The following is a 25,312-nucleotide window of genomic DNA, read 5'->3' as shown; positions in this document are numbered from 1 at the left end:
TTGGTAGTCAAAAGCCTAAGAGGTTCTAATCCTAGCTATTCTATCTGACTGGCTGTATAAACTACTAAAGACACTAAATATGTGTCTGCATTTTCATATACTGAATATGAAAGCCTGAATTTGGAAATTTCTAGGGTCACTTTCAATTCCAAAACACTATGATCCTATGTGTTATTATGCCTTAGTATAAGACATCTAAGTAGTATCAAATAAAATCACTCTATAATATGGAGAATGAAATGGACTACAGTTTCTTGCACTCAGATCACATCTGCGGTATTTAAATTTTAGGGAAGGATAGAAGTCATCCCTTAGAAAGGAACAAGAATGGCCAGGAGATTCAAAACTTTGTAGATGAGCTTTAGATAAGACTTATAGGGATGTCTGGCAAGAAAAAAGAGAATACTAGAAGAGATGATAGCTATCTTCAAACAGTCACACGGGAGAAGTTTGCATTTTACTTGACTCCAGAGAGCTGCACAAAACCAATGGAGATAGAATTTGGTTCAGTATAAGAAAAAACTATACAACAATTAGAGCCCCCAAAGAAAAATAGACTGCACAAGGAGGCTATAAATTTGAGATTCCAAGATCTTCAAGTGAAAACCCACTAGTAGAAGATACCATAGAAAGGATTACAAATTAGTGTAGACAAAGCTTCTTAAACTCTGGATCATGACCCCAAATTAAGTCACAAAATTATGATTTATTATCTAAATTTTTGGTTTATATACCTCTTTTATATACTTATATACCCCAGGGTCATGTAAAACTTTCTTGGGCAAAAAAGGATTGTGAGTGGAAAAAGCTTAAGAAGCCCTGTGCTAGAAAATAATGACTAGTTTTCCTTCTAATTTCAGAGTCAAGGATTCTAGCTGCATGGTAGGATAAGCCCATAGCATTGAAAATTTCAGTTATTAACTATGACATTACAAAGGAAAGAAGGGAACTATGGGATATCTTGAAACAATTCCCTATTCTTCTCTCCTTCCATAGACTGATAACAAATCATCATGCATACCTCTTTAACAAGAATAGGAATAGTTGAGAATAACCAATAACATAGAATTGTAAATATGAATAGAATCGAGAATATAACTGTAGATAATTTGTGATATAGGGCTGATTATGAAGTGGTGGCCTTAAAACTTTGTTCAAAAACTCTGGGCTATCAGCTTAATTCATCCCTATCACTGCTATATATACTATTTATACAATGCATTTATCTTTCTCTTTCCCATCTCTCCCTTTCTTCTCCCCATTCCTCCCTCTCTTTCTCCCCATCTCTGTCTTTATATGTGTGTGTATCTTTCCTTTCATTCTTCCCTCTCCTCTCTTTCAGCTTTGAGAAAATCATGTAGACAAAATAATATAACAGCTAAGAAAGGAAATATATTTTTCTCCTCCATAATCAAGACTGAATAAATGGAAAAAATGGTAAAATATTACTATTCAAACTTCCTTGGATATATAACCCAAAATAAAGTTGATTGAAAATTTCTAACTAAAATAACAAAAATGGGAGGAATCAATACATTTTGGGTAATAAGATTATAGATTTAAAGTTGTAAAAAACCTTAAGTATCATTAACTAAAAGAGTTAATGTAACGATCTTTACAAACTTTATAGCAAAATCAAAAGTCAGCTATTATTATCTGGTGTAATTCCCATATTTTATAGATGGAGAAATTGAGACCTTAGAAAGTCAAAAGACTTGGTCCCAATTATAGGATAGTAAGTGACAGAAGTAGAATTTGAATCCAAGATTTACGATTCTAAATGCAGCTGATATTCTATAACATCATAGTGCTTTGCATGGGCCATGGTACTTAACAGCTACATTGATTAGGATGATTAAAGATGCTGTTCAAATTCCCCACAACTAGTTGTTAACTTACCTGCTATAGGGAATAAAATTTTGTTCTCTAACTCCACTAGGAAACTGCCCATCTTTCTTCTTTTTTCCCTTTTCTTTTTGTAATTCCATTATCTTTGACTTTTCCCATCTTCACTGGTGTAGCTAATTGAGAACTTATTAACACTGTGAAGTCTCCAAGTCATAGCAAATTAGGTAAAATAATAATAATCTATGATCATAACTATCATTTATATAGTGCAAACTATGTGCCAGCCCCAGTGCTAAATGCTTTATAGTTATCATTTCATTTGATTCTCACAACAATCCTGGAAGGTGGGTGCTTTTATTATTCCCATTTTACAGATGAGGAAATTGAAGCAAGCGAAGGTTAAGTGATTTGCCCAGATTTACATAGCCAATAGATGTCTGAGACAATAACTTAAGTCTTCCTAATTCAAGACCCTAAGGCTCTAAGTTGATTAGGAAAAGCAAATTGATGTTTCATTTTTCTGCAAGATTTTTTTTTCTTTTCACCTCTACTAACCAGATATATATATTACAACATAGGGTTTTGTTTTATTGTAGACCATATAATCCATGGCTTAAAAATTCAGTTAGTCTGATTAGCTAGGGTCTATTTTTGCCAACCCTCCACCCAGAACAATAATAGGGACCCAGACATATCAGTTGCTTCATTCCATCCATACCAGTCATTCAATCATATCAAATTCAATCAATTTATAGAATTGGCACAGAGGGCATTTCTAGGAGTTTTATAACAAAGAGTAAAAGTAAACCTGCTCTTGAGGGATAAAAAGGGGAAAAGGACATCATACAGTCTTTGGAAGATAGTACAAGTGACTTTCTTACCTGGTTTACATTGATTGCACTGTCTTCCTTGATGATTAGGCAAACACGGACATTGGCCAGTAATCTGGTCACAAATGGCCCCAGTTAATGTTCCCAAGGAGTCACACTCACAGGTCTGGCAGCCTTGAAGATTGTTAATAGTAAGATTGTACCTGTGAGGTTCACAGTGATTGCAATGGAGACCAATGACACCAGTTTTGCAAGGACATTGTCCTGTTGATTTGTCACACAGCAGAGAAGCATTTATTGTCCCTGCCTTATCACAATTACATGGTAGACAGAAGAAGGAATTATTTTGCTTCAATTGGTAGTAGCCATCCAAACATTCATCACAACGTCTTCCACCTACATTGGGTTTACAAGCACACTGTCCAGTCTCAGCACTGCAGACGGTACCAGGGAGTGTCCCCATTGTGTCACAGTTACATGCTTTACAGCCACCAGTGTCCAATCCATAAAAGTTTTCCACACAAGCATCACACTGGAGGCCTTGAGCTTCTTTTATACATTTACACTGTCCAGAAAGAGGGTTGCAGAACTTGTTCACTGACCCATAAATGTTACAATGACATGGTTCACATCCATCTTTATTAAAACTTTGGAGGCTTTTAAATCCAAAATTGCAGCGATCACATCTAAGCCCTTAAGAATTAAAATGTAATTAATAAGGAGGAAATCATTTTAATATGATATTGATATAGCTAGAGTAAGAATAATGCTACTGGGGATATTTAATGCAGACAAGAAATTTTGGGCACCTTTCACTAACATGACTACAGAGAGAAACAAACCCATGACAGCCCTCAAAGTATAATACTTATATTACTTACTAACATTATTATAACACTTTATGTTTGCCAAGTGCTTTATGATAATTTTCATTAATTATTCAATATCTAATGCAAAGTTTGTTCACTTGTATACACAGGAGTTATTTCTTGTTTGTTTCTTAATGCTGCTTTAACAGTTTGGATATTTTAAAATATACTAGGAAACAAAGCATATCTCTAACGTCCATTTTGCATTTAATTCTTTAAATATTTATATTTAGGATTTAACATTATCAAATGGATTATTTTTCTTAATAACATTAATATGCAATAAACCAGATTCAATGAAATGCTTGGACATTTCCAAGATAACTTTTTGTGTAGCTACAATAAAGAAACCTGCTTCTGAACATCTCAAATTAAAATTATAATTATGAATACATCTCACCAATAACAAAATTATCATTTTAATATGTACTTCATATGATATTGCTTATTTTCATTTTCAATCAACAATATATTTTCTATGATACAAGAGGAAATCTCGCCATTTGTGAAATTATGTGATACAAAACATATCTACATAAAAACTATAATAAATAGTGTTTCTTTCTTTCATAGAAACAAACATAATTTTTTTTAATTATTTATACTTTAACCTAGGCCAGTGAGAGTTAGCTTTCAAAATTTATACTTCAACTCATGAGATGACAGTTTTAGAAACTGGAAGGTACCTTACAATCCATCTAGTGCAAATCTCTCCTTTTACAGATAAGAAAATGAGGGCTCAAGGAGGATAAGCTACTCAGTAAAAATCATACAAGTTTCACACAACATTCAGAACTTGAACCCAGTTCCTCTGACTCTAGTAAAAATAAAATAAAAGGAAATTTGAGAATACAAGCTCAGTTGCAAAATAATTAAGATAATCCTCAGAGAACTATGACTTCAAATATCTACCATATAACAATTATATATGTCTGAATCAAGATATTTATTTCAGAAAGAAAGAAAGAAAGAAAAGGAGAGACAGACAGAAAGACAAAGACTGAGAAACAGAGAAAGAGGGAGGGAAGAAGGAAGGAAGACAAGAAGGGAAGAAGGAAGGAAGGAAGGCAAGAAGGGAGGAAGGAAGGAAGGCAAGAAGGGAGGAAGGAAGGAAGGCAAGAAGGGAGGAAGGAAGGAAGGCAAGAAGGGAGGAAGGAAGGAAGAAAAAAAGGAAGGAAGGAAGGAAGGAAGGAAGGAAGGAAGGAAGGAAGGAAGGAAGGAAGGAAGGAAGGAAGGAAGAAAAAAAGGAAGGAAGGAAGAAGAAGGAAGGAAGGAAGGAAGGAAGGAAGGAAGGAAGGAAGGAAGAAGGAAGAAAAAAAGGAAGAAAGGAAGGAAGGAAGGAAGGAAGGAAGGAAGGAAGGAAGGAAGGAAGGAAGGAAGGAAGAAAAAAAGGAAGGAAGGAAGGAAGGAAGGAAGGAAGGAAGGAAGGAAGGAAGAAGGAAGGAAGAAGGAAGGAAGGAAAGAAAGAAAGAAGGACAGAAAAGAGGGAAGGGAGGGAAGAAGGAAAGAAAAAAGAAAGAAAGAAAGAAAGAAAGAAAGAAAGAAAGAAAGAAAGAAAGAAAGAAAGAAAGAAAGAAAGAAAGAAAGAAAGAAAGAAAGAAAGAAAGAAAAGTCCAGTCCAAAATAACAGCCAAAAATACATTCAGGAACTTATATGTAGAAAAGCATCTCTTAAACTGGAAAGAAATGCATTATATATATAGAGAGAGATAAAAATTCAAGAACTCCAATAGAAGGCAAGCTCCTTTAACAGTGATGAATGACTCACCTAAGGCATATCATTTAATTTCAATAAGGAAAATAAAAAAGGACCACTATTGCTGCAAATTTTAAAAATAACTGTATTGTTAACAAGAATTATGACTCATTTTGAACTATTAAAATTGGTCTACATGGATTCATATCATATCAGTTTTAAAAATATGCACAGTGCTTATTTGAATATGCCATACATATTCCTGACAGGTAATCTATTCCTAACGATACTGAGGAAGGCCTACAGGGCATCACATTCAGTGTTAACAAGTACAGGCGAGTTAGCACACTTGGCATTTAATTCACATTCTTCTCCCTTTTTATTCTAGATGAATGACCTACTTTAATAAAATTATTGGTGCTAATGTATTTTACTGGTGATAGAATCATTAGTAAGATTTAACAGTTGTGTTAAGTCTAACAGTTTGCTTTCCATACCATATACAATACACAGTTGCATTTTCTTTTACTAACTTTTCAACTGGGTAAAAATGACAACAGATTGTTTTTACTTGCTAATCCTATAAGGAAAAAAATATATATACATATATTTTAAGTAAGTTTATCATTTTAATCAAAGTATTGTATTATATAATATCTAATTAATTATACTGATTAGTCACAATGATAAAGATTCAGTTCTCAGAATATGATACGTAATTTGTAGTTTCCACTCCTCCCACTCCCTTAAATCTAACCAGTTTAACTAGTAAAGCAGTTAACCAGGGTGGTTATATAACAGGTCTGGATAAATACTTAATTTCTAACTAGCATTCCCTGAAATAAGATTTGTCCTTAGAATTAAATTAACATGGAGAAGATTTTTTGATATAAAAAAGCAGTGTTTTCATTTTCTTTGAAAATTTTTTAAATTGCACTTTCCACTTGGCTTCCATGCCTACCTTGAATAATGTTCAAACAAAGTAGAATTCAAATAAATTTACTGTTTTGGGAATCCATTCACAAACATATATAGAAACTCATTTAATGTAATATGATGTATTCCTTAAAAGTTTTGTGTAACTCAGTTTGCTATAAATTAAATTGTTATTTTTCAAAGCACTAAGAGGCCTTGTTAGTTTAAGGAATCCTATATAATCCTTCTGCAAATAGATGGATCCATCTGTAATCCTGGCAACCTTCCTTCCATTTATATGTTTGGTAAGGTCAAATGTTTGGGTAGCTAGCTAATTTTAAATGGGGTGCACAGTCATGTATGAAGCATGCCATATGCAAAATCTATTTCAGATATAGATCACAGAAAACAAAAGAGATTCAAAATGTTATAACTATAAATGTATAAGACTCTAAAAGCCACAAGGAATGTTTTTGTTAGAATGGCTAGGGTCAGTTTTAGAAAACACTCTGATGCCTTGTGGCTTGAATGATAACAAAACAGTAAAGGTCTTTTTTAAGACCTCTGTATGGACTAGTTACAATGTAGGACTTTCTTTATCAGAAAACTCTCCTTGCATAATATTCCCATATATCAACATTTCAAACTGCATTATGTACCTAGTACATTTTGGGCACTTGATAAATTTTGTCCTTATGTGGCTGTGGTTCCCCTCAAATATGTTGGAAGTAATAAATTGCTATAATCAAATCTAATTTCTGAAAAATACCTTTGGGAGTAACAAACAAAAAAGCATGTCTTGTATTAAAAAAAATGATAAATAACACAGAAGGTAGCAGTTTATTATAATCAGCTTGGCACTGAATTACAAAATTAAAATTATGTGGCCCTTGATAACTAACCCTAGCAATGTACATGATCTGTGGAATTATGTTGACTTATTTTGCATTTCATAGGAACAGTTCAAAGAAATATAATAGAAAAAAATGGAAAGATTTATCACAAAGGACCCTGTAGCACAGAATATTTTGAAAAAATCCATTTATTTTGGTCTATTAAGGAAACTAACATGGAAACGAATTTGCTTAGAACTCATTAAGGGTAAACCATTTGGAGGAAGTGCTAATTTTCTAAAAGAAACATCTATGCAGTAAGCAAATTATATTTTTCTGTGACTTATTAGTATGGAACCATGTAAGCTAATGCATCTACAGTATAAAGAAACTTCTAAAGGGTTGATTAAACTAAGCTTCAAGCTGTAGTTTGATAGAATTATTAATTTAATCATTTTTAGACAGTTAATTTCATTCAAATTGTTTTTTCCCCTCAGTTCTGCCTTGAGCAAAGAAATTTACTTTACTCTTCAGTTAAGAAACCAAGGAGAGTATTTTATTCCAGATAGTAATAGAGATATGACTGTAAACTCTTGCATCGCACATACCAATAACATTTCCTTTGCATTTGCACTGGCCTGAATTTTGGTGACAGGTAATATCTCCATCCACTGTCCCAGAGGTATTGCAGTTACAGGGACTGCAGCCATCAGGAGCCAACTCTTGTAGATTGTAGAATCCATCCTGGCACTGATTACACTGTCTGCCAGACACATGTCTCTTACAATTACACTGGCCTCCAATCTGAAGAAGATACAAAATTTTGTAGAATGATAAACGTATCTATTTTTAGATAATACGCTCATTAGATACAAGACAGAGAGGAAGAGAGAGAAAACTTTAAATGTAAAATAGACAAAAAGACAATGAGGTAGATTTTTTTTTCCCTGCTGACTAGAAACACAAAGAGTGGGCTTAAGCAGAGAGAATAGATAGAATAATTTAGTGAAAATAATGCTCAAAGTACAACTTCAAAACTCCATAATGAAAAGCAACATGGGATTAAAGATTAGGCTATACATAAAGGAATACAGAACAATGATAACTTGGAATTATAGAACTGGCAACAGAAAGAATGAGACAGGTAATATAGCCCCCATAGCACTATCTCCTACCAGAAAGAATTTCTCTCAATATTAAAAATAATATTATTAATTTGTTGTTTTCATTGAGTTATTGCAGTCATATCTAACTCTATATGACTCCCATTTGAGGTACTCTTAACAAAGATACAGGAGTGGTTTGCCATCTTATTCTACAATTTATTTTATAGATGAGGAAATTGAGGCAAATATGGTCATTTTGCCCAGAATTGCCCAGAGTCATACAGCTAGTGTCTGAGGTCATATTTGAACTCAGGTCTTCTGATTCCAGACCCAGTAATTAATATTTAAAATATTAATCTTTATTAATTTATCATCCTAATGTGTCTGAACACAGGTATCTTATCAGATCTTTTCAAATCATTTTCTTTTTATACCTGTGTCACTGGACTCATCTTTCTCTTTGGGCCCAAATTTAATTACTTTGAATTTATTTCACTTGTTTAGACTACATCAAGATAGGGCTCAGCTTTGTGGTCAAAATAAATCAATTCGATAAAAAAAATAGAGCAATTAGTGTTTCTTGAGAAGGAAAAAAATGATTTATTTCACTTCTGTAGACTACATCAAGATGGAGCTCAGCTTTTTGGTCAAAATCAATCAATTCAATGAAAAAATAGACCAATCAGTGGTGCTTGAGAGAAGAAAAGGGGTACTGTGTTAAATATTTACAAAGATTATCTCCTTTACTCATAAGAATCCTGCAAATTATTATCACCATTCTTCAGTAGATCAAGCTAAGGTAGAGTAAGTTAAGTGACTTGCTGAGAATCACACAGCTAGTAAGTATAAGGCTGGATTTAAACTCTGGTCTTCCTGATTCTAGGCCTAGTACTCTATTCACTCAAGATATTTAGCTAAGCATGTGAAGAGCACTGGAATTTTGGTTCAAAAAACCTGGATTTAAATCTTAGCTGTAACACTTTCTAGTTGTGATGCAGGAAAATCATTTAAGGCCTCTGACCGTCATTTTCATCATCTTCAAAATGAGAGTGATAATAGTAATTGAACTAAATGCCTCAATTATGAAAAAAAATACTTTGTAAACCTTAAACCTTATCGTAATGGTAGCTATTCCCTTTACAAATTATTATCATCATGTAAAACAATTAGCAGAACGATGTTTTCCTTTTCCATTGTCTGAAGTTCTTCCCTACATCAAGGCTCCTTCTTCCATGAAGCTTTCTTCAGTAATTCTAGTAAAAGTGAACACTGTGTCTTCCTATGTCCCTAAATGCTTTTCCTAAACTTTTCCTTTTCATTTATCGTATTTTCCTTGCATTAATGTTTTTTTGCATATGTCCTCCCTCATTAAATTATAACACCCTTTTTAAAAATGTCTATGTTGCATCTAGCTTTGTATCTCAGCACTTTATACAATGTCTTCTACTTAATGAGCCATTGATAATCATTTGAAATAAAATCTGATTTTACTCTAATGCAACCAATTCTGACATCATCCGTTGACTCATTCCTTTACTTATGTAAGGTTTATCTAATAGGAGAATTTCAATGGAGCCAAAAAGATACAGGATTCACCAAGTCCTGAAGTCTTCATTTTCCCATTGTCCTTTGATACTGAAAGCTGAAAGACATCCCTATTGTGTCCAGCATCAGATTCTGCACAAAGTGGGTTTAAATAATTTACTGTACTAGAAACTTCCTTCTCTCTCTCTCTCTCTGTCTCTGTCTCGTTCTCTCTGTCTCTGTCTCGCTCTCTTTCTCTCTCTGTCTCTCTGTCTCTGTCACTCTCTCTCTCTCTCGCTCTCTCTCTCTCTCTCTCTCTCACACACACACACACACACACACACACACACACACACAAATACTTTTTAGCCATGCAGTCTCCATTTGTCTCTACTTGTGGCCCACCCACATTCTGAGATTAAGTCTAACCCTTTACCCCCAATCTTTCCAAAGTCATTGTCAAAGTCCAAAGTATAATGAAACACTGGTACCAAAAATATGTGTGTCTTCACAGTATTTCACATCCAGATGTAAAAAAAAAAAAAAAAAAAACATTCAATCACTTGTTTTTAAATGTACAGATAATTTGGTATAAAAATATTTGGAAGATTGATTTTTTTATTATGTAGTTATATAAGAAGGTAACACTAATATGTCTTCACAAAAAATATGTTGCTAGTTAAATGCACTGAACATCTATAGCAAATAAATAAGTGAATATGTCACTATACAAGATAAAGAATGTATCACTCTTGGAAACTGAATGTCCATTGTTTATCTATTAAGATATATTCTTGTTCAGAGTGGCATCATAAAGCAAACATCAAACAATGCAATGATGAATAAGTCCATCAGTACAGTATTTGATGATGGTGCAACCACAATATGGTCAAAATTTTCTGGATATGGTCCTTACAATCCTAGAGAGGATGTGATTTTATCCTCTCAGTATAGTTAAGAGAAATAAAAGAAGGGAAGCACCTTCAACCACTGTTGTCAGATCCCCCATAAATAAATAAATGCAGTATTTGTAAATGCATCTGTGTATATGTATATACATACACATATACCTATTTTATTTACACACACACACACACACATATATATATAACTGCGTGTGTATATGTGTGTGTGTATGTATAAGATGTCACAGTGGCTGAGTCCATGCAACACGGGGTAAAGAGAACCTATAAAAAGAAAAGTGGATTTCATTTCTTTTTTTTACCAACTCCTTTTCCTTCCTTGCCCTTTTTCCAAGTTTCAAGAGAACTCTAAAATGTTAACTGTTTCCTTATTCTAAAAACAACTTGAATAGTTTTATATTAGGAAACATTTACTCTCTAGTTTCGCTGCGAAATCCTGGAAACACTAGACTATTCATTTTATATGGTCTTTTTTTGCCTCCCTTTCCATCCACAATGACTCTTCCCAAATTATACATTCAAGTTGAATTTTCCCATGCATTGTTACATAAATATATTATATTCATTCCTGCCTTTAGGCCTTCAGTGATGCTATGCTTCCCACATAGAGAGCCTTCCACTCTCCATCTAACCAAATACTGTCTTTTCTTCATGACCTATATAAGGAGAAATGAAGACCTCCTATATAAGGAGCCTTCACTGAGCTCTCTAGATTTTTTTTTATGGACTTGATAAAAGAGAAGATTCTTTGCCTCGATTGCTAATTAGCCTTAATCACTGAATGAGTTAGGCCTCAGTCAAATTGACACCTGTTGAAGATTTTAGTTTAAAAAGGCCAAGATCTCCCATTCCCTCCAGGGCTATCTCCAATTATCCTGCTAAGCATTTCAACTCTACTGCAGAAAGGACTTTATTGGGCTGGCCACATTTTTTGAATGCCAAATGCAAGCTTCTCTATAGCAACTTACAGATTCTCAATCCATCCCACCTCCTAGACTCACAGATAAAAAGAGCCCATAAGGAAAATCCACTCCCTCTAAGGACACAAAATACACAGAAGATTATGAGAAATCTGGGTCCAGAAACCTCATAATAGATCAAAAGAATAGAAAAATCATAGTGAAAAATCAAATGAGTAGAAAGGACATTTCCAAATATATATATATATATAATGGAAAACTTCCACAGAGCAAGACTCACAAGGTGGTCAGAAAAAGCACTGCAAGGACACTTTCAAAATATTTCTTAAGAACTTTAAAATCGATTGTATTACAGTAACACAGGACCAGTGCCCTCATCAGAGAGGGTACTGTGCTCTCTGAGCAAAGCAGAATTGAATTAGCTCAAATGATATGCAAAATATCCAAAATTAGAGAAGCTACCCCATATGTTCATATGTAATATTTGCATTTGACCTGTAGCAGAGCATTCCAAGCTTGTATTGGTCTGATCAGCCACAATTGTACATACTGTGACTTGATTCTAACATAGTGATATCATGTTGGTCATCTTCAGAAATGAAAGACAAAAACAACAAAATTTGACAATCCATTAGAGGTACTAGAAGAAAATATTATGCTTCCTATTTATATATTTTAATCTTTTTTCAAAGTGTTCAACTTTATTAGGATTTAATATGTAGAATTATACTGACATCCTGCTTCATCAGATATCAGATAGTCATGGATAGCATATGATACCAACATATCTTGAGGGAAAAATGGAAGTTTCACGAAGTAAAAGAATGTTAGTTACCCTCCTTCAGTCTTTCACATTCAGAGTTTTAAGAAATATAGTAGTTTGTATGTGCCTGGGAAAGTGGATTTATGCATTATATTACCTAGTTTTAACTAAATTAGCCCTCACAAAATAGAACAAATGGCTTTGATAGACTTAGCTTTTCTTAATGCAGTGATCCAAGACATCGGAAAATGCCATTCCCATCCACCAAGAGAGTTCTGGAGACCGAATATGGAACAAAGCATTTTCATCTGTTTTTTGTTTGCTTACCTCCTTTTTCTTTCTCATGATTTTTTTCCCCTTTTGGTCTGATTTTTCTTGCACAACATGACAAATATGGAAAAACAGTTTTAAACAAATAAAAATACAAAGTAAGCTTTTGTTAATGAAAATTAAGTGTGTTGTCTTTTGTAGCTCTTATAGTTTCACACAAATGTAGAAAATAAATTTTGAACCTGGTTAAAAATCTGAAAGGAAAGTTTTAGTGAGTCTTCAACATATTTGTGAAAAACACAACTATGCAATATCTTGGAAATCATTTGCAAAGACTCTGAATGAGACAAATAAATATGGAAATTTATTAGCCAAATTTCATCAAAAATGCATTTATAAATTGATGAGTGGGATTGAAAATGAGTATCAACAGTTAACAAAGATAGCCAATGATGAGCTTCTTCCATTTAAATGTATGAATCTTTGAAATATCTTTTTTGGTTAATATAGCAATTAGGATAAAAGACCCCAAAAACTGAATGTAAAACCAGATCTCCAAGTCACAGTAACAGAAAGTATTAAACTAAGATTTTGTTATTGTTATTTTTAATGAGGCATATTCAATCACATTGATCTCATTTTAAATTTGTTAATGTTTTAGAGCATTAATAAAATTAAATTTATTTTAAATACTGTTTATTTCATCTTTATCTCATTCTTTTAAGCTTCTAGTTGTGGTATGTTTTCTTTAGATATATGTTCATATAGTAATATTTGCATGTTTACTTTACATAAGTAAATGTACATATAGTGGGGGGGTGTATGCTCAAAAAATATACTAATGGGTTATGTGAATGAAAAAGAAACTTTGAAATCAAGGAATACAAAAGCATGGTTTAATCCTGGATTCTTTGTTTACTCCTGATGCATAATATTCTACATAATGCTAGATATAGGAACATAGAACTTAAAGTTGGATGAGACCTTAAAGACTATCTAGAATAACCTATTCATTTCATAAATAAGAGAGTTAGGATTTTATAAGGTAAAGTGTTATACCCAAGAACACACAGAATTATAAGGTTGAGATTTGAACCTAGTTATTTTGATTCCAAATGCAGAACTCTTTCTATTGTACCATACTGTTTTACTCTTCTTATTTTTATGTAAAACAAATTTAACATCATTGACCATACCATCCTGAAGTAGTCATAAGATCTGAAACAAGCCCTATTGTTTCCATTACTGTTGAATGTATGCTGCATCTCAGAAAGATCAAACTTGCACACAAACCTGGGAAAAGATTCACATACAACCTGTTCTTGTGATCAACATCTACCTTTCCCTTCAACAGTAACCAGATCATCTCTATAGCCACTTACAGATTCTCAATCCATCCCACCTCCTAGACTCACAGATAAAAAGAGCTCATAAGGAAAATCCACTCCCTCTAAGGACACAAAATACACAGAAGATTATGAGAAAGCTGGGTCCGGAAACCTCATAATAGATCAAAAGAGTAGAAGAATCATAGTGAAAAATCAAATGAGTAGAAAGGACATTTCCAAAAACTCAAATGATATTCACAGTATAAATTTCCATTCTGAGACCGTCTCTTTTTCCTATACTAAAAAGGTTTGCCAATATCAACTTATACTTAGATATCATTACTGGGCTACATGACATAAGTCATGAGAGATTATTATCATACCCTCAAATTATAATCATCAATAAACTGCCAGAGATGTTATCTGGGTGACTACCTCTTTGGAACATAGCAATGTGATGAAAATGAACACCTGAATGTCAAGTCAAAGCATATGGATTTGAATTTCATCTTTGCCAATTAATACTCTTGTCACAGATATATGTCATGATACCTATATCTAATTAATCTCTCTATTCTTCAGTTTACCCATTAGAAAAATAAGTATTGGACTAGATAACTTTTAATGTCCTTTATAACTACAAAGCTATGAATAAGTGGGATTTTTCAGAAACTGGGCAAAGGTCCCCTCTAGCACCTTCTTCTATCAACAGTTCCTCCCTCTTATCTTCAATAATCATCCTCTCTAATGTATTTTTCTATATACCAAAAGACATATTAATTATATTAAGCTTACTACTTCCCTAGAAGTATCTTCCATACAACCCTTCTTGAATGAATGTTCAAAATATCATGCTCTATTTTTTCTACTCTTTCTTTTCAATCTTCATAAGTCTTCACTCACTGTTTCCATATGCTCAATATTCACCTTAGTGTCTGAAAACTGGCTTCTTTCTCTAGGACTTTGCTTAAGTTTCTCTTTCCAATTTGCCCATGACCTTCCAATTGCTAAATGCATGGGTTTGTTTGGTTTTTTTTTTGGGTGTTCATGCTCCTTGACCTTTCCATAGCATTGGACAATATTTCCATTCTTTATTTAGTAATCTTCTCTTCCCTTAAATTTTATGACACTTCTTTTTTGTGTTTCTCTTTCTATATTTCTAAATAATCTCATTTTCCCCCTATTGTTATTTTTTTCCCCAGTTACATGTAAAAATATGTTTTGGTCATACATGTGCATTCATTATTTTTTACACATTTCCTTATGACTCATGTTGGGAAAAGAAAATCAGAACCAAAGATGAAAAGAGAAAAAAAAAAAAAAAACAGAAGAAAAAGGGAGGAAAAGTGAACACTGTATGTGTTGATTTATATTCAGTCTTAATAGTTCTGTCTCTGGGTGCACATGGTGTTTTCCATCCAAAGTTCATTGGATTGCCTTGGATCACTGAACTATTAGAGGAACCAACTCTGCCATAGTTGATCATCATGCAATCTTGCTGTTGCTGTGTATAATGTTTTCCTCCTTCTGCTTGTTTCACTCAGAATCAGTTTATGTAAATCTTTTCAGGCCTTTCTAAAATCAGATTGTTCACCATTTTTATAGACAATAATATTCCATTGATTTCATATGCCATAACTTATTCAACCATTCTCTAACTGATGAGCATCTACTCATTAACCAATTCTTTGCCACCACAGAAAGGGCTGTTAGAACCATTTTTGCACATGTAGCTCTTTTCCCCTCTTTTATGATTTCTTTGGGATACAAACCAGTAGTGTTATGCCTGGAACAAAGGGTATGATGTTTTATACCCTTTGGACATAATTCCAAATTGCTCTCTAGAATGGTTTGATCTGATTAATACCTTTTTAAAAATCTCCTTTGTTGGGCAGTTAAATGGCTCAGTGGATAGAGCATCGGCCCTGGAGTCAGGAAGATCAAGATTCAAATATGACCTCACATGCTTAACACTTAGCTGTGTGACTTGGACAAGATACTTAACTCCAATTGCTTTGCCAAAACAAACAAATATAAATCTCCTTTACTGGATTCTCTTCCTACTTCTTTCCCACAAGTCAGGCACCCCTCAAAGCTCTATCATAATTTCTCTTCTCCTTTGTTTTCTCTCTATGTAGTCCTTTATTTGACAATCTTAATCACTTCCTTTCTGAATTATGGGAACTAAAGAAGAGGGCTACAAAACCTATATATCCAGTCTCAACATTTTTGCTCTATTAGACATTTCTGCATCAGTGTGTCACCAATTATAAATACAATAGTTTTGGAGGGGGAAACGAATAGGGAATATCCAATGACTTATTTCTTTCAAAATAAAATTTCAGTTTTGTAATTTAACTATTTAATGACCTTGGCAATGCAATCTAATTTAATACATTTTATTAAACACCTATGGTTAAGTATAGCATTGAACTGGATCTTGGGGACATAAAGACAAAAATAAAATAGTCTCCACAAGAAAGGTGCTTAAATTCTACTGGGAGATAAATGTGTACAGAGATAAGTAAAACAACTTAAAAAGAGAACCAGTACTGACATCTGCTGAGATCACAGGAGACTTCATCAAGTTTTCACCTAAATTGACCTTCAAGCAATATCTGATAGGCAGCTAATGACAGGGGTCAGGAATTCAGGAGCCAAATTAATGATGTATATAAAAATATGGATGTCATCTGCATAAAAATAATCATTGAATCCATGGTAATAAATGGCATCACCAAGAGAAAGAAACAAAAATAGAGGAAATAAAGAAAAAGCTAAGCACAGAATATTAAAGGCACCCATAATTAATTAGATTAATTGCCCTATGATTTCCCTCATATATACTGTTACTTCTCAGACTGAAAAAAAAAGTTTTTAAGCCATCATTCCCATATATTCTCTTCCTCAATTCAAATGTTAGGTTTTTTTGTTTTTGTTTTTGTTTTTGTTTTTGTTTGTTTGTTTGTTTGTTTTTTAAAGAAGGGGCTTACTTCTCATGGTTATATCCTCATAGCTTAGATTAGTGCCTAGGATTTATTTATATTTATGTTTTAAATTTTTAATATTCATTCAGCAAATTTGTGTTGAATGAAAAAGAAAGAAAATGAGTGGATATGCAGGTAAGAAGAAAACTAGAAACACAATCTCATGGACTCAAAAAAAAGGGGGGGGATTATCTGGGAGAAGGAGATGACTGACAATGTTGAATACTGCAGAGACATCAAGAAATATAAGAACTGAGAAAGGGCTATTGGATCTAGCAGTTAGGAAATCATAGAAACAGAGAAATTTCACAAAAATTTGATTGTGGAGTGGATAATAAAAGAGTAAGATTAGAGAAAGCAGCTGACACTAGTTGCCCAGAAGTATTATAGAGATATGTAGCAATAGTTTGAAGGGATGACAGGACAAAGCCAAAACATTTTTTAAGAATGTTGGGGACCTGACTATTTAGTAGTCAGTAAGGTAGGAGTCAGTAGATAAACACAAATTGAAAAATAAGAAAGAAGGAATGATGAGGTGTGCTTTAACTGGTGAAGGAAGGGGGTAACATTGAGGATATAATTACTGGCTGGTCTTTGCAAGAGGAATGGCTCTTTCAGACACCGAAGAAAAGGAAGAAATGAGCAAGGCTGTATCTGAAAATGTATCTGTAGATAAAAGATTAGGGAGGATTTAAGGGATGGCCTTGATTTTTTCTCTTTAGAGTAGGAGGCACAGTCATCTGCTAAAAGGAAGAGAATGGAGTAGGATAGCATAAAGGGAAAAACTGCTGGGAGAAGCATGATAGAGCTCAAAACTACAAATAAAAAATTTAGCTAGCAAGCCATTTAACCCCCTCAGGATTTCAATTTTTGCATCTGTAAAAGTGAAAACAATGGACTAAATTATCTCCAGTGCCTACTGCAATTCTCTATCTGATAAATTAAAATTTTAAATCATTGCTTAGATTTCTATATGGAATTTGCAGATGGCTCAAAAATCTGGGGGGGGGAGGGGGCTGAAAGTAATAACTAGAATGAAATCTCAAGCATGTTTTTAAAAAAAAGTATAAGCTAAAACAATGTTCCAATCAAAGTAAGATTAAAATTAATAAAAGTAAATGTAAAGTATTACACTTGAAAAATCAACTGAAACCATTATAAACTAACATTAGTTGAAGGAATTAAGTAAAAAGGAAGCTCAATATATATATATATATATATATATATATACACACACATAAAAACATACACAAATATGTATAATTCTTATCATATATACTATCAATAGCATCATAATATATTTATGTCATACATGTATTACCTTAATATGTGACATTTTCTAATTTTATTATAGTTGTTTATTTGCACCATTTTTATCTTTGTATGACCAATGCTTAGCATATTACATATAATAGGTATTTAATAAACATAACTATCAAATTTTCTATGACTACCAAATCTTGTCTTGTTACCATACCATAAATTTTTATTTTTTCTTTGCTACAAAGGTCCCATGTGCTATTTTCACATTATATATGAGAATCTCATTCCAATTTCTGTAGGATATAATGGATTTTGTAATAAAGATTCCTCTTGAAAATTACTTCTAAGAACATAATACATGGACTAAAGAATTATAAGATTCTATAAAATTACTATGGTTTACTTTCTTAGTTTTCCCTCCTACCTACTAAGTTCTTTCCTCATGAATTTAAGGCACCAAATAATGCTTGTATCTTATGTACTAGAACAGGATCTTTGTACTTAGATAAATTATGGACCATGATTTCACAATTAATAAATTAAGTAGCAAAAGTTAAAATTTATAGAAGGTTCTCTATATTATAGATATTATATTTTAAGTAATGTGAAGCCACACTTTTAAAACAGCAGGGATATAAATATATGTCTTCCTAAGCACTCATTTGGCTGGCAGTAGGGAAAATCTAATGTTCTATAGATTACATCTTCTCACAAAACTCACTAAAAGCCAATGAGGTAATGTCGATGTTGCCAAACAAAGCAAGAATCTGGAAAGGAGATTCAAAAATTGGGAACAGTAGGTCTGTACCGGAAATTAAATTGCATTTGGAAGACTGTTTTAACAGAAAATAAATCTCCATCAAGGCATAAAAGAAACCTTTAAAAGGGTGAATAAAATAATCAAAATACATATATCCTTCTCTTATTACAGAAACTCTATAGCCAAGTTTCCCTTCCCCCTTCCTTCCTACATCCCTTCATTCATTTATTCATTCATTCAAATTAGGATCATTCACAATAGATGAGAATATAGAAGGAAGGAAAGAAAGAAGGAAAAAAAAATCTACAATGTGCCAGGCACTGTGCTAAGTACCTCATTTGATCTTCACAACAACTCTATAAGATTTTTGTTGTTCAAGTGTTTCAGTTATGTCCAACTCTCTGTGACCTCATTTTGGGTTTTTCTTGGCAAGGATGCTGAAAAAGTTTGGAATTTCCTTTTCCAGCTCATTTTACAGATGCGCAAACTAAGGCAAGTAGTTAAGTGATTTGTCTAGAATCACACAGCTAATACATATCTGTGACCAGATTCAAACTCACAAAGATGAGTCCTCCTCATTCCAAACCCATTGCTCAATCCACTTTGCTGCTTAGCCAGTAACCTTATGACACCTCGTGCTATTATTCTCTTCATTATACAGGTGGAAATTGAGGCCAACAGAGTTCAGGTAACTTGCCCATGCTCACAATGGGCTACTGCATTCTCTCCTTCTCAGCAAATGACTTCACTTTCATTGCTAGTAAATGTCTTGAGACCAGGTTTCAAGTGAAGTTTTCCTTACTTCAGAACTAGTGCTATATCAACTAGGCTATCACTGATCTCTTGAGGTTCTATTTGCTGTCCAAGATCATATAGCTATGATAATAGATGATATAAATTCAGCATATGAATCCAGACTGTCTCCAATTCATATATTCTATCACTAATCTATGCTCATGCTACCTATTATGAAAATTAAACATTGGCTCTAAGATATGGGTAGCATTTTAACAAGTAACATAAGTGATATGAAAGCAATATATGAGCAGCAATGGGCAGGTAATTAGTACACAGTGGATAGAGTGCCTAGTCTGGAGTCAAGAAGATTTGCATTCAAAATAAGCCTCAGATATGTATTAACTGTGTGACCTTGGATTGTTCACTTAATTTCTGTCTGCCTTAGTCCATTAACTGTAAAATGGTGATAACATCAACCTCATCATTTTGTTATGAAGATCAAATGAGATATTTGTAAAGCTCTTAGCTCAGTTCCTAGTACATGCTTAATAAATACTATTCCCTTCCTTTTCCTTCCCACTTTAATTTATTATTGACTTTCCATTCCTACTACCAATACTCTATTTCAGGCTTTTATTAAATCTGTCCCTGACGATTACTGTAACCTTCAAATCTGTCCTCCTGACTCCAATCATTCCCCTCTTCAACCCATTCTACAGTTAAATACAAGATTAATCTTCCTTATGAGTCCTAATCATGTTACTTTCTTGCTCAGCAACTATTAGTTATTTCTTGCTGCCTACTGGATAAAGTCCAAATTTTATAGTCTGGAAGTTAAGTACCTTCACAAACCTTCACTCCACCTATATACTCAGTGTTATCTTCAGCTTCTCTCCTACTTTGCATTACACTCAGCACTATATATAGTGCCTAGGACATATCAAGTATTAAAATATGTGCTAAATGAAAGGAAGAATAAGAATCACATTGGAAAAATACATGCACACATAAAAACATTTAAATTAAAATACAATGAATAAATACATGGAATACATGGCTAAGGCCAAAAAAAAAAAAAAAAAAGTAACACAGGCAAGAAAACAAGACAAGAAGCATTTACTAACTAATTGTGAGGTAACTTACATCTACTATGTACCAAACACTATGGATGCAAACTGAAGGGAAAAAAAAGAAAAACAAGATAGACCCTGTCCTCCTAAAGCTTACACTTTAATAGAAGGAGACAGTACACAAAGCAGGCTTATCTGCAGGAAGGAGAAAATATCTGTGTGAAGAGGACAGTTTCAAAGTCTGTAAAGCCAGAAGCAAAGCTGAGAGGACAATTAAGTATGGCTGGACTTAATGCAGACCATGAGAAAAACCCACATTAGAGAGAAATGACCAGCAGAGTAAATAATGTTTAAGGATGAAAAGGTCTCAAGAGTTGATTTAATGTTTCTGAGTAAGGAAGCCTCAAGGCAAAGTCCAGAAAATTCAAAGCAAAACCAAATGATAGAATATGTCAATATGGGCTGCATGGAGAAAGAGGAATCTAAAGAAGCACTAAATGATAGATAAAATATGAATACATTATGGCACATAAGAAGGAGACTCAGCATGAATAAAGACAGAAGAAGGAATAAGTATGGAATGCTATAAACAGTGTCACTTGTGAGATTCAGAACTGTATCATAGTACAGTGATATCAAATGCAGGATCCCAAGATTACAATAGTGTCTTTTAAGTCATCTACTCTAATTTCTTTATTTTACTATGGAAAAGAAAAAGAATTAAAGAGAGTATCAACAATTCAATCAATAATTACTGACACAAGTCTACATGTGGAGCAGATATTATTTTTGGCTTTTGTAACAATATGAAGGCCATGATTTTCTTCTTTACGATTAGCACAAATACCATAGTATCTGACCCTATACTATTATTTCAGGTCATTTGGCTCTGAACTTTAGTTGATTGTAGTCTGTCATTCATACCTTGTATTTAAGAAATCATTAAGTTTTTCACAAAATGCCCAGAATTGCCTTTCCTCCTCTTCCTCCTTATAGTTACTACCTCAGTTGAGGCTCTTATCATTATTCTTCACTTACAACTAATTTGTAATTACCTCCTAAATTCATCCAATAGACTGACCATCACTAAGGGGGAAAAAAAATCACCAAATCATTTCCATGCTCAGATGCTTACAATGACTCCTCATTTACTAATCAATCAAATACAAGTTCTTCCTTTTGTCATTCAAAGCCCTATCTCTATTAATCTTTCCTTGTGTCGTAATTTTTTATGTCTTATTATTTGACATTGCAAATCCTCCATTTTAGTCAAGATGCTCTCATTACTCTCTCCATACACATGTTCATTCCACTTTGTTCAAGTTATTCTCCTTATCTAAAATGATTTCCTTCCATTTCTGATCAAGCAAATTCTAAACTTCAAGTTCTAATCTCCTTACACAAGTCTAATCTACTTTTGCCTATACTGATTTCTCCATTCTTTACAGGTAAAATCCTATAGAACTGTATTCTGTGCCATACAATAGAATGTCTGATTATTAATAATCTCACATTTGTCATGTGAAAGGCTGATTTCTCTGACTAGATTAAGATTTTCAAGGGCACTGATGACTATTCCTTTGTCTCTCCCATAGCACCATTCCTTGCATAAAAATATCTTCACTTGTTAACATTACAAAATTAGCCAGTTTCAAGAGTGGGAGGGACTTCAGATTTCATCTAGTCAGGATTTCCCTTTACAATATATCCAGCTTTCATTTGAGGACATCTAGAGTGGAGAAACCCAATAACACCTAAAGTATCCCATTCTGTTGTTGTTTTAACAGTTCTGATGGTCAAGAAGCTTTCCTTAGATCAATCTTCTGCTCTATGACTCCTACCTATGACTGATAATTCAACTCTCTTGGACCTAGGGGAAGATTAATCCATATTAATAGTATCCTCCCTCACTGCTAGAGTTCTCTTCTCCAGGCTAAATAATCCTACTTCCTTTAACAGACTCCTTATATGTCATGGTCTTAAGTCCCTTTACCAACATACCAACTCTTTTTTGGATACTGTACTGCTTGTCAACATTTTTTCCCAATTAGAAGACCAGGAATTCTGAAGTTGACAACTTATTTAATCTTGGGCAAGTCAATTAGCCTTCCTGAGCCCCAATTTCCTCCTCTGAGAAATGAGGTAATTAGACTAGAACTCCCTTCAAGCATTACTTCTATGATTCACTATCCAATGGCATGAGATACTCACAGTCAGGCTGAGGTCCAGGGCACCAAGTACAAGGCCCATTCTAAAAACAATACCTATCCAAATGATTTAAGATTACATTCTCTTTTTTGTTTATAGAGTCATACTATTGACTCATATTCAGTTTTCAGTTGGCTGAAAACTCCACTCCTTTTTAAATTGATTTCTGTCTAGTGTTTCTTCCTCACCTTGTACTCTTAAGGCTGATTTTTTTAACCTTTATGTAGAATTTAGAAATGGCTTTCCATAAAATGCTAGAAATATTAGTATCCTCATTTTACCAAATTAAAACAGAAAGAATAAGTAATTTGAAGAAATCATATGACAAAATTTCATATTCTTATGTTCTTTCTGGCATATCATATTGATCTTAAACTAAAAAAGGGCCAAGTGAACTCTCTTTCTTAATCACGGTTATCCCTCTTATTGTATGGTATTATCAACTTTGATCATTGGAACATGAGGATAGGGTGGGGATCCATTTTTCCAGACTAAGATATATGGATATGTGGATGTATTTATCTATCCATATATAAATACATATGCATGTATATACACACATGTATACAAATACACACACACACACACACACACACACACACACACTCCTCATTCTCAGGATTCTCAAGAATTAACTCCTAAAGTTGAAGAGGGGAAGAAGGCAGGCAAACAGGAGTGGTAAGAAATTTTTATTGCTTTTCCAATACATCTTGAGCACTACAGCTTTTATGTCATTCTCTTGTCCTCAAAACTTTCAGCAACAACCCTTTCTATCAGAACCAAACCCAAATTCTTCATCCTGACATCAACCCTACTTTATTCCTAATACTCCTCAATGTGAACCTTTTGAATATTCCTTAATGGTAGCTTCCCCCCCCCCCCCAATCCCCTTAGCATACCATTCTTATTCCTTTTTTTTCCCCTGAAGCAATTGGGGTTAAGTGACTTTCCCAGGAATATACACCCAGAAAGTGTTAAGTGAAATCAAATTTGAACTCAGGTCCTCCTGACCTCAGGGCTAGTGCTCTATCCAGTACACCACTAGTTGCCCCCACAGCATTCTAATTCTTATTGTGATAAACATTATACAAAACATTTTTCTTGCCTCTAACCAGTCAGATTTTAGCCATCCTTCAAGGCAGATTCTTACCATTTGGGGATATATTTTGAAGTCTGGTGAAACCTAAGGACACTTTTCCAGCATGTTTTTGAATGTATAAATTCAAATACATATGATTTACAAAAGAAACCAATTTTATTAAAATACACTTATCAAAATATTTTTAAATAAGTTCATGGACATCAAATTAAAAATTGTTGCATTAGAGCTAAGGTGAAGAGTAAAGTTCTGTGTGAAGAGTCATCTTCTGGCCATTTCAGGCCACAAGAATAAATGAGTTACATTTACTATTTCATTCATTAAGAGGAAAATTACACATCAAAATTACCCTACTATGACATCCTGTACAGTGAAAAGTATCTCACTAAAAATGTACACATTATATTCAGAATCCTCTGTCCAGTGAATGTACATGGTCCATATTTTCCATGTGCTGCTGTTCATAGAGAATGTTTCTTTTGGAAGCACTGACATTTTTCTTCATGGGCTATGTGATCACTTCTCTTAAAAAAAATCATCCCTTAAGAAGAGTCATCTATTCTCTGACTTAGGCTATGCTGATGTGGTCTGTCAGTAGCTGTTTTTTTCCTCCTCCTCATTATTCCATAGGTATGCCATATTGCCTCAAGAAGAGTTTCTGTTGTTCTATTCTGCCCTCTTGTAGAGCCCCCCTCTTGCTCCAACTCACTGAACAGCAGCTGCTTTAGTCTCCCACTGTCATCAATCCTCTTCACACAGAAGGCATCTCTCCTACAACTGCTAAACTGGCTGCAGTCCAAGATCATGGGGTTTCTCTGCTCTTAGCATTTAGTGTTAAGTAGGGCTCACTAGTGATGCTGATGAAACTTGTTTAAGACACTGAATGTGACGTCTTAGCCAAATCCAAGTCTTCCAATCAGAAAGAAGGCTGCCAGCTCTAGTACCTAATTACATGTTCTGCACACAGAAGATGCTCAATAATTACCAGTTAGCTAACCGATTTTGATCTGGGTTTCATATTTGAACCATGTTCTCTTCATAAGTCTTCTGAAAAAAATTTGCTTGCATGGTAATTCCGTTTTTCATATTTCTGTTTTCATGGCATCACTACTTATGAACTATTATGGTGCTGTACTCACTACCAATAAGATTCAGTAAATACATTTTAAGCTAATACTATATTGCCTAATCTGATGGTTGCTCTTACTTCTTTATGAATATGAATTTGTGAGATTTATGGATTTGTTCATAACCTTAGGTGGATTTTTTCCCCTTGGATTGCTGTGAGTCCAGAACACTATAATGAACATATCAAAATGGTCAATCAACAAGTTATTTAAGTACATATACAGTGCTAGGCAC

General features: G+C 33.7%; 1 protein-coding gene across 1 annotated transcript in view; it reads right to left on the bottom strand.

Moving 5' to 3' along the window:
* The window catches only part of USH2A (usherin), a 998,601-nt gene that overhangs the window by 834,582 nt on the left and 138,707 nt on the right, over positions 1-25,312 (bottom strand). Inside the window, exons 11-12 of the mRNA XM_051996749.1 lie at positions 7,600-7,795; positions 2,730-3,371 (exon numbers count right to left, since the gene is read on the bottom strand). Coding sequence (XP_051852709.1) covers positions 2,730-3,371; positions 7,600-7,795 — 838 coding nt within the window. The remainder of the gene's footprint in view (positions 1-2,729; positions 3,372-7,599; positions 7,796-25,312) is intronic.

This window comes from Antechinus flavipes, chromosome 4, assembly GCF_016432865.1.
Source record: "Antechinus flavipes isolate AdamAnt ecotype Samford, QLD, Australia chromosome 4, AdamAnt_v2, whole genome shotgun sequence".
NCBI classification, from domain to species: domain Eukaryota; kingdom Metazoa; phylum Chordata; class Mammalia; order Dasyuromorphia; family Dasyuridae; genus Antechinus; species Antechinus flavipes.
The sequence above is the reverse complement of the archived record's forward strand: the minus strand, read 5'-3'. Positions and strand labels throughout refer to the sequence as shown.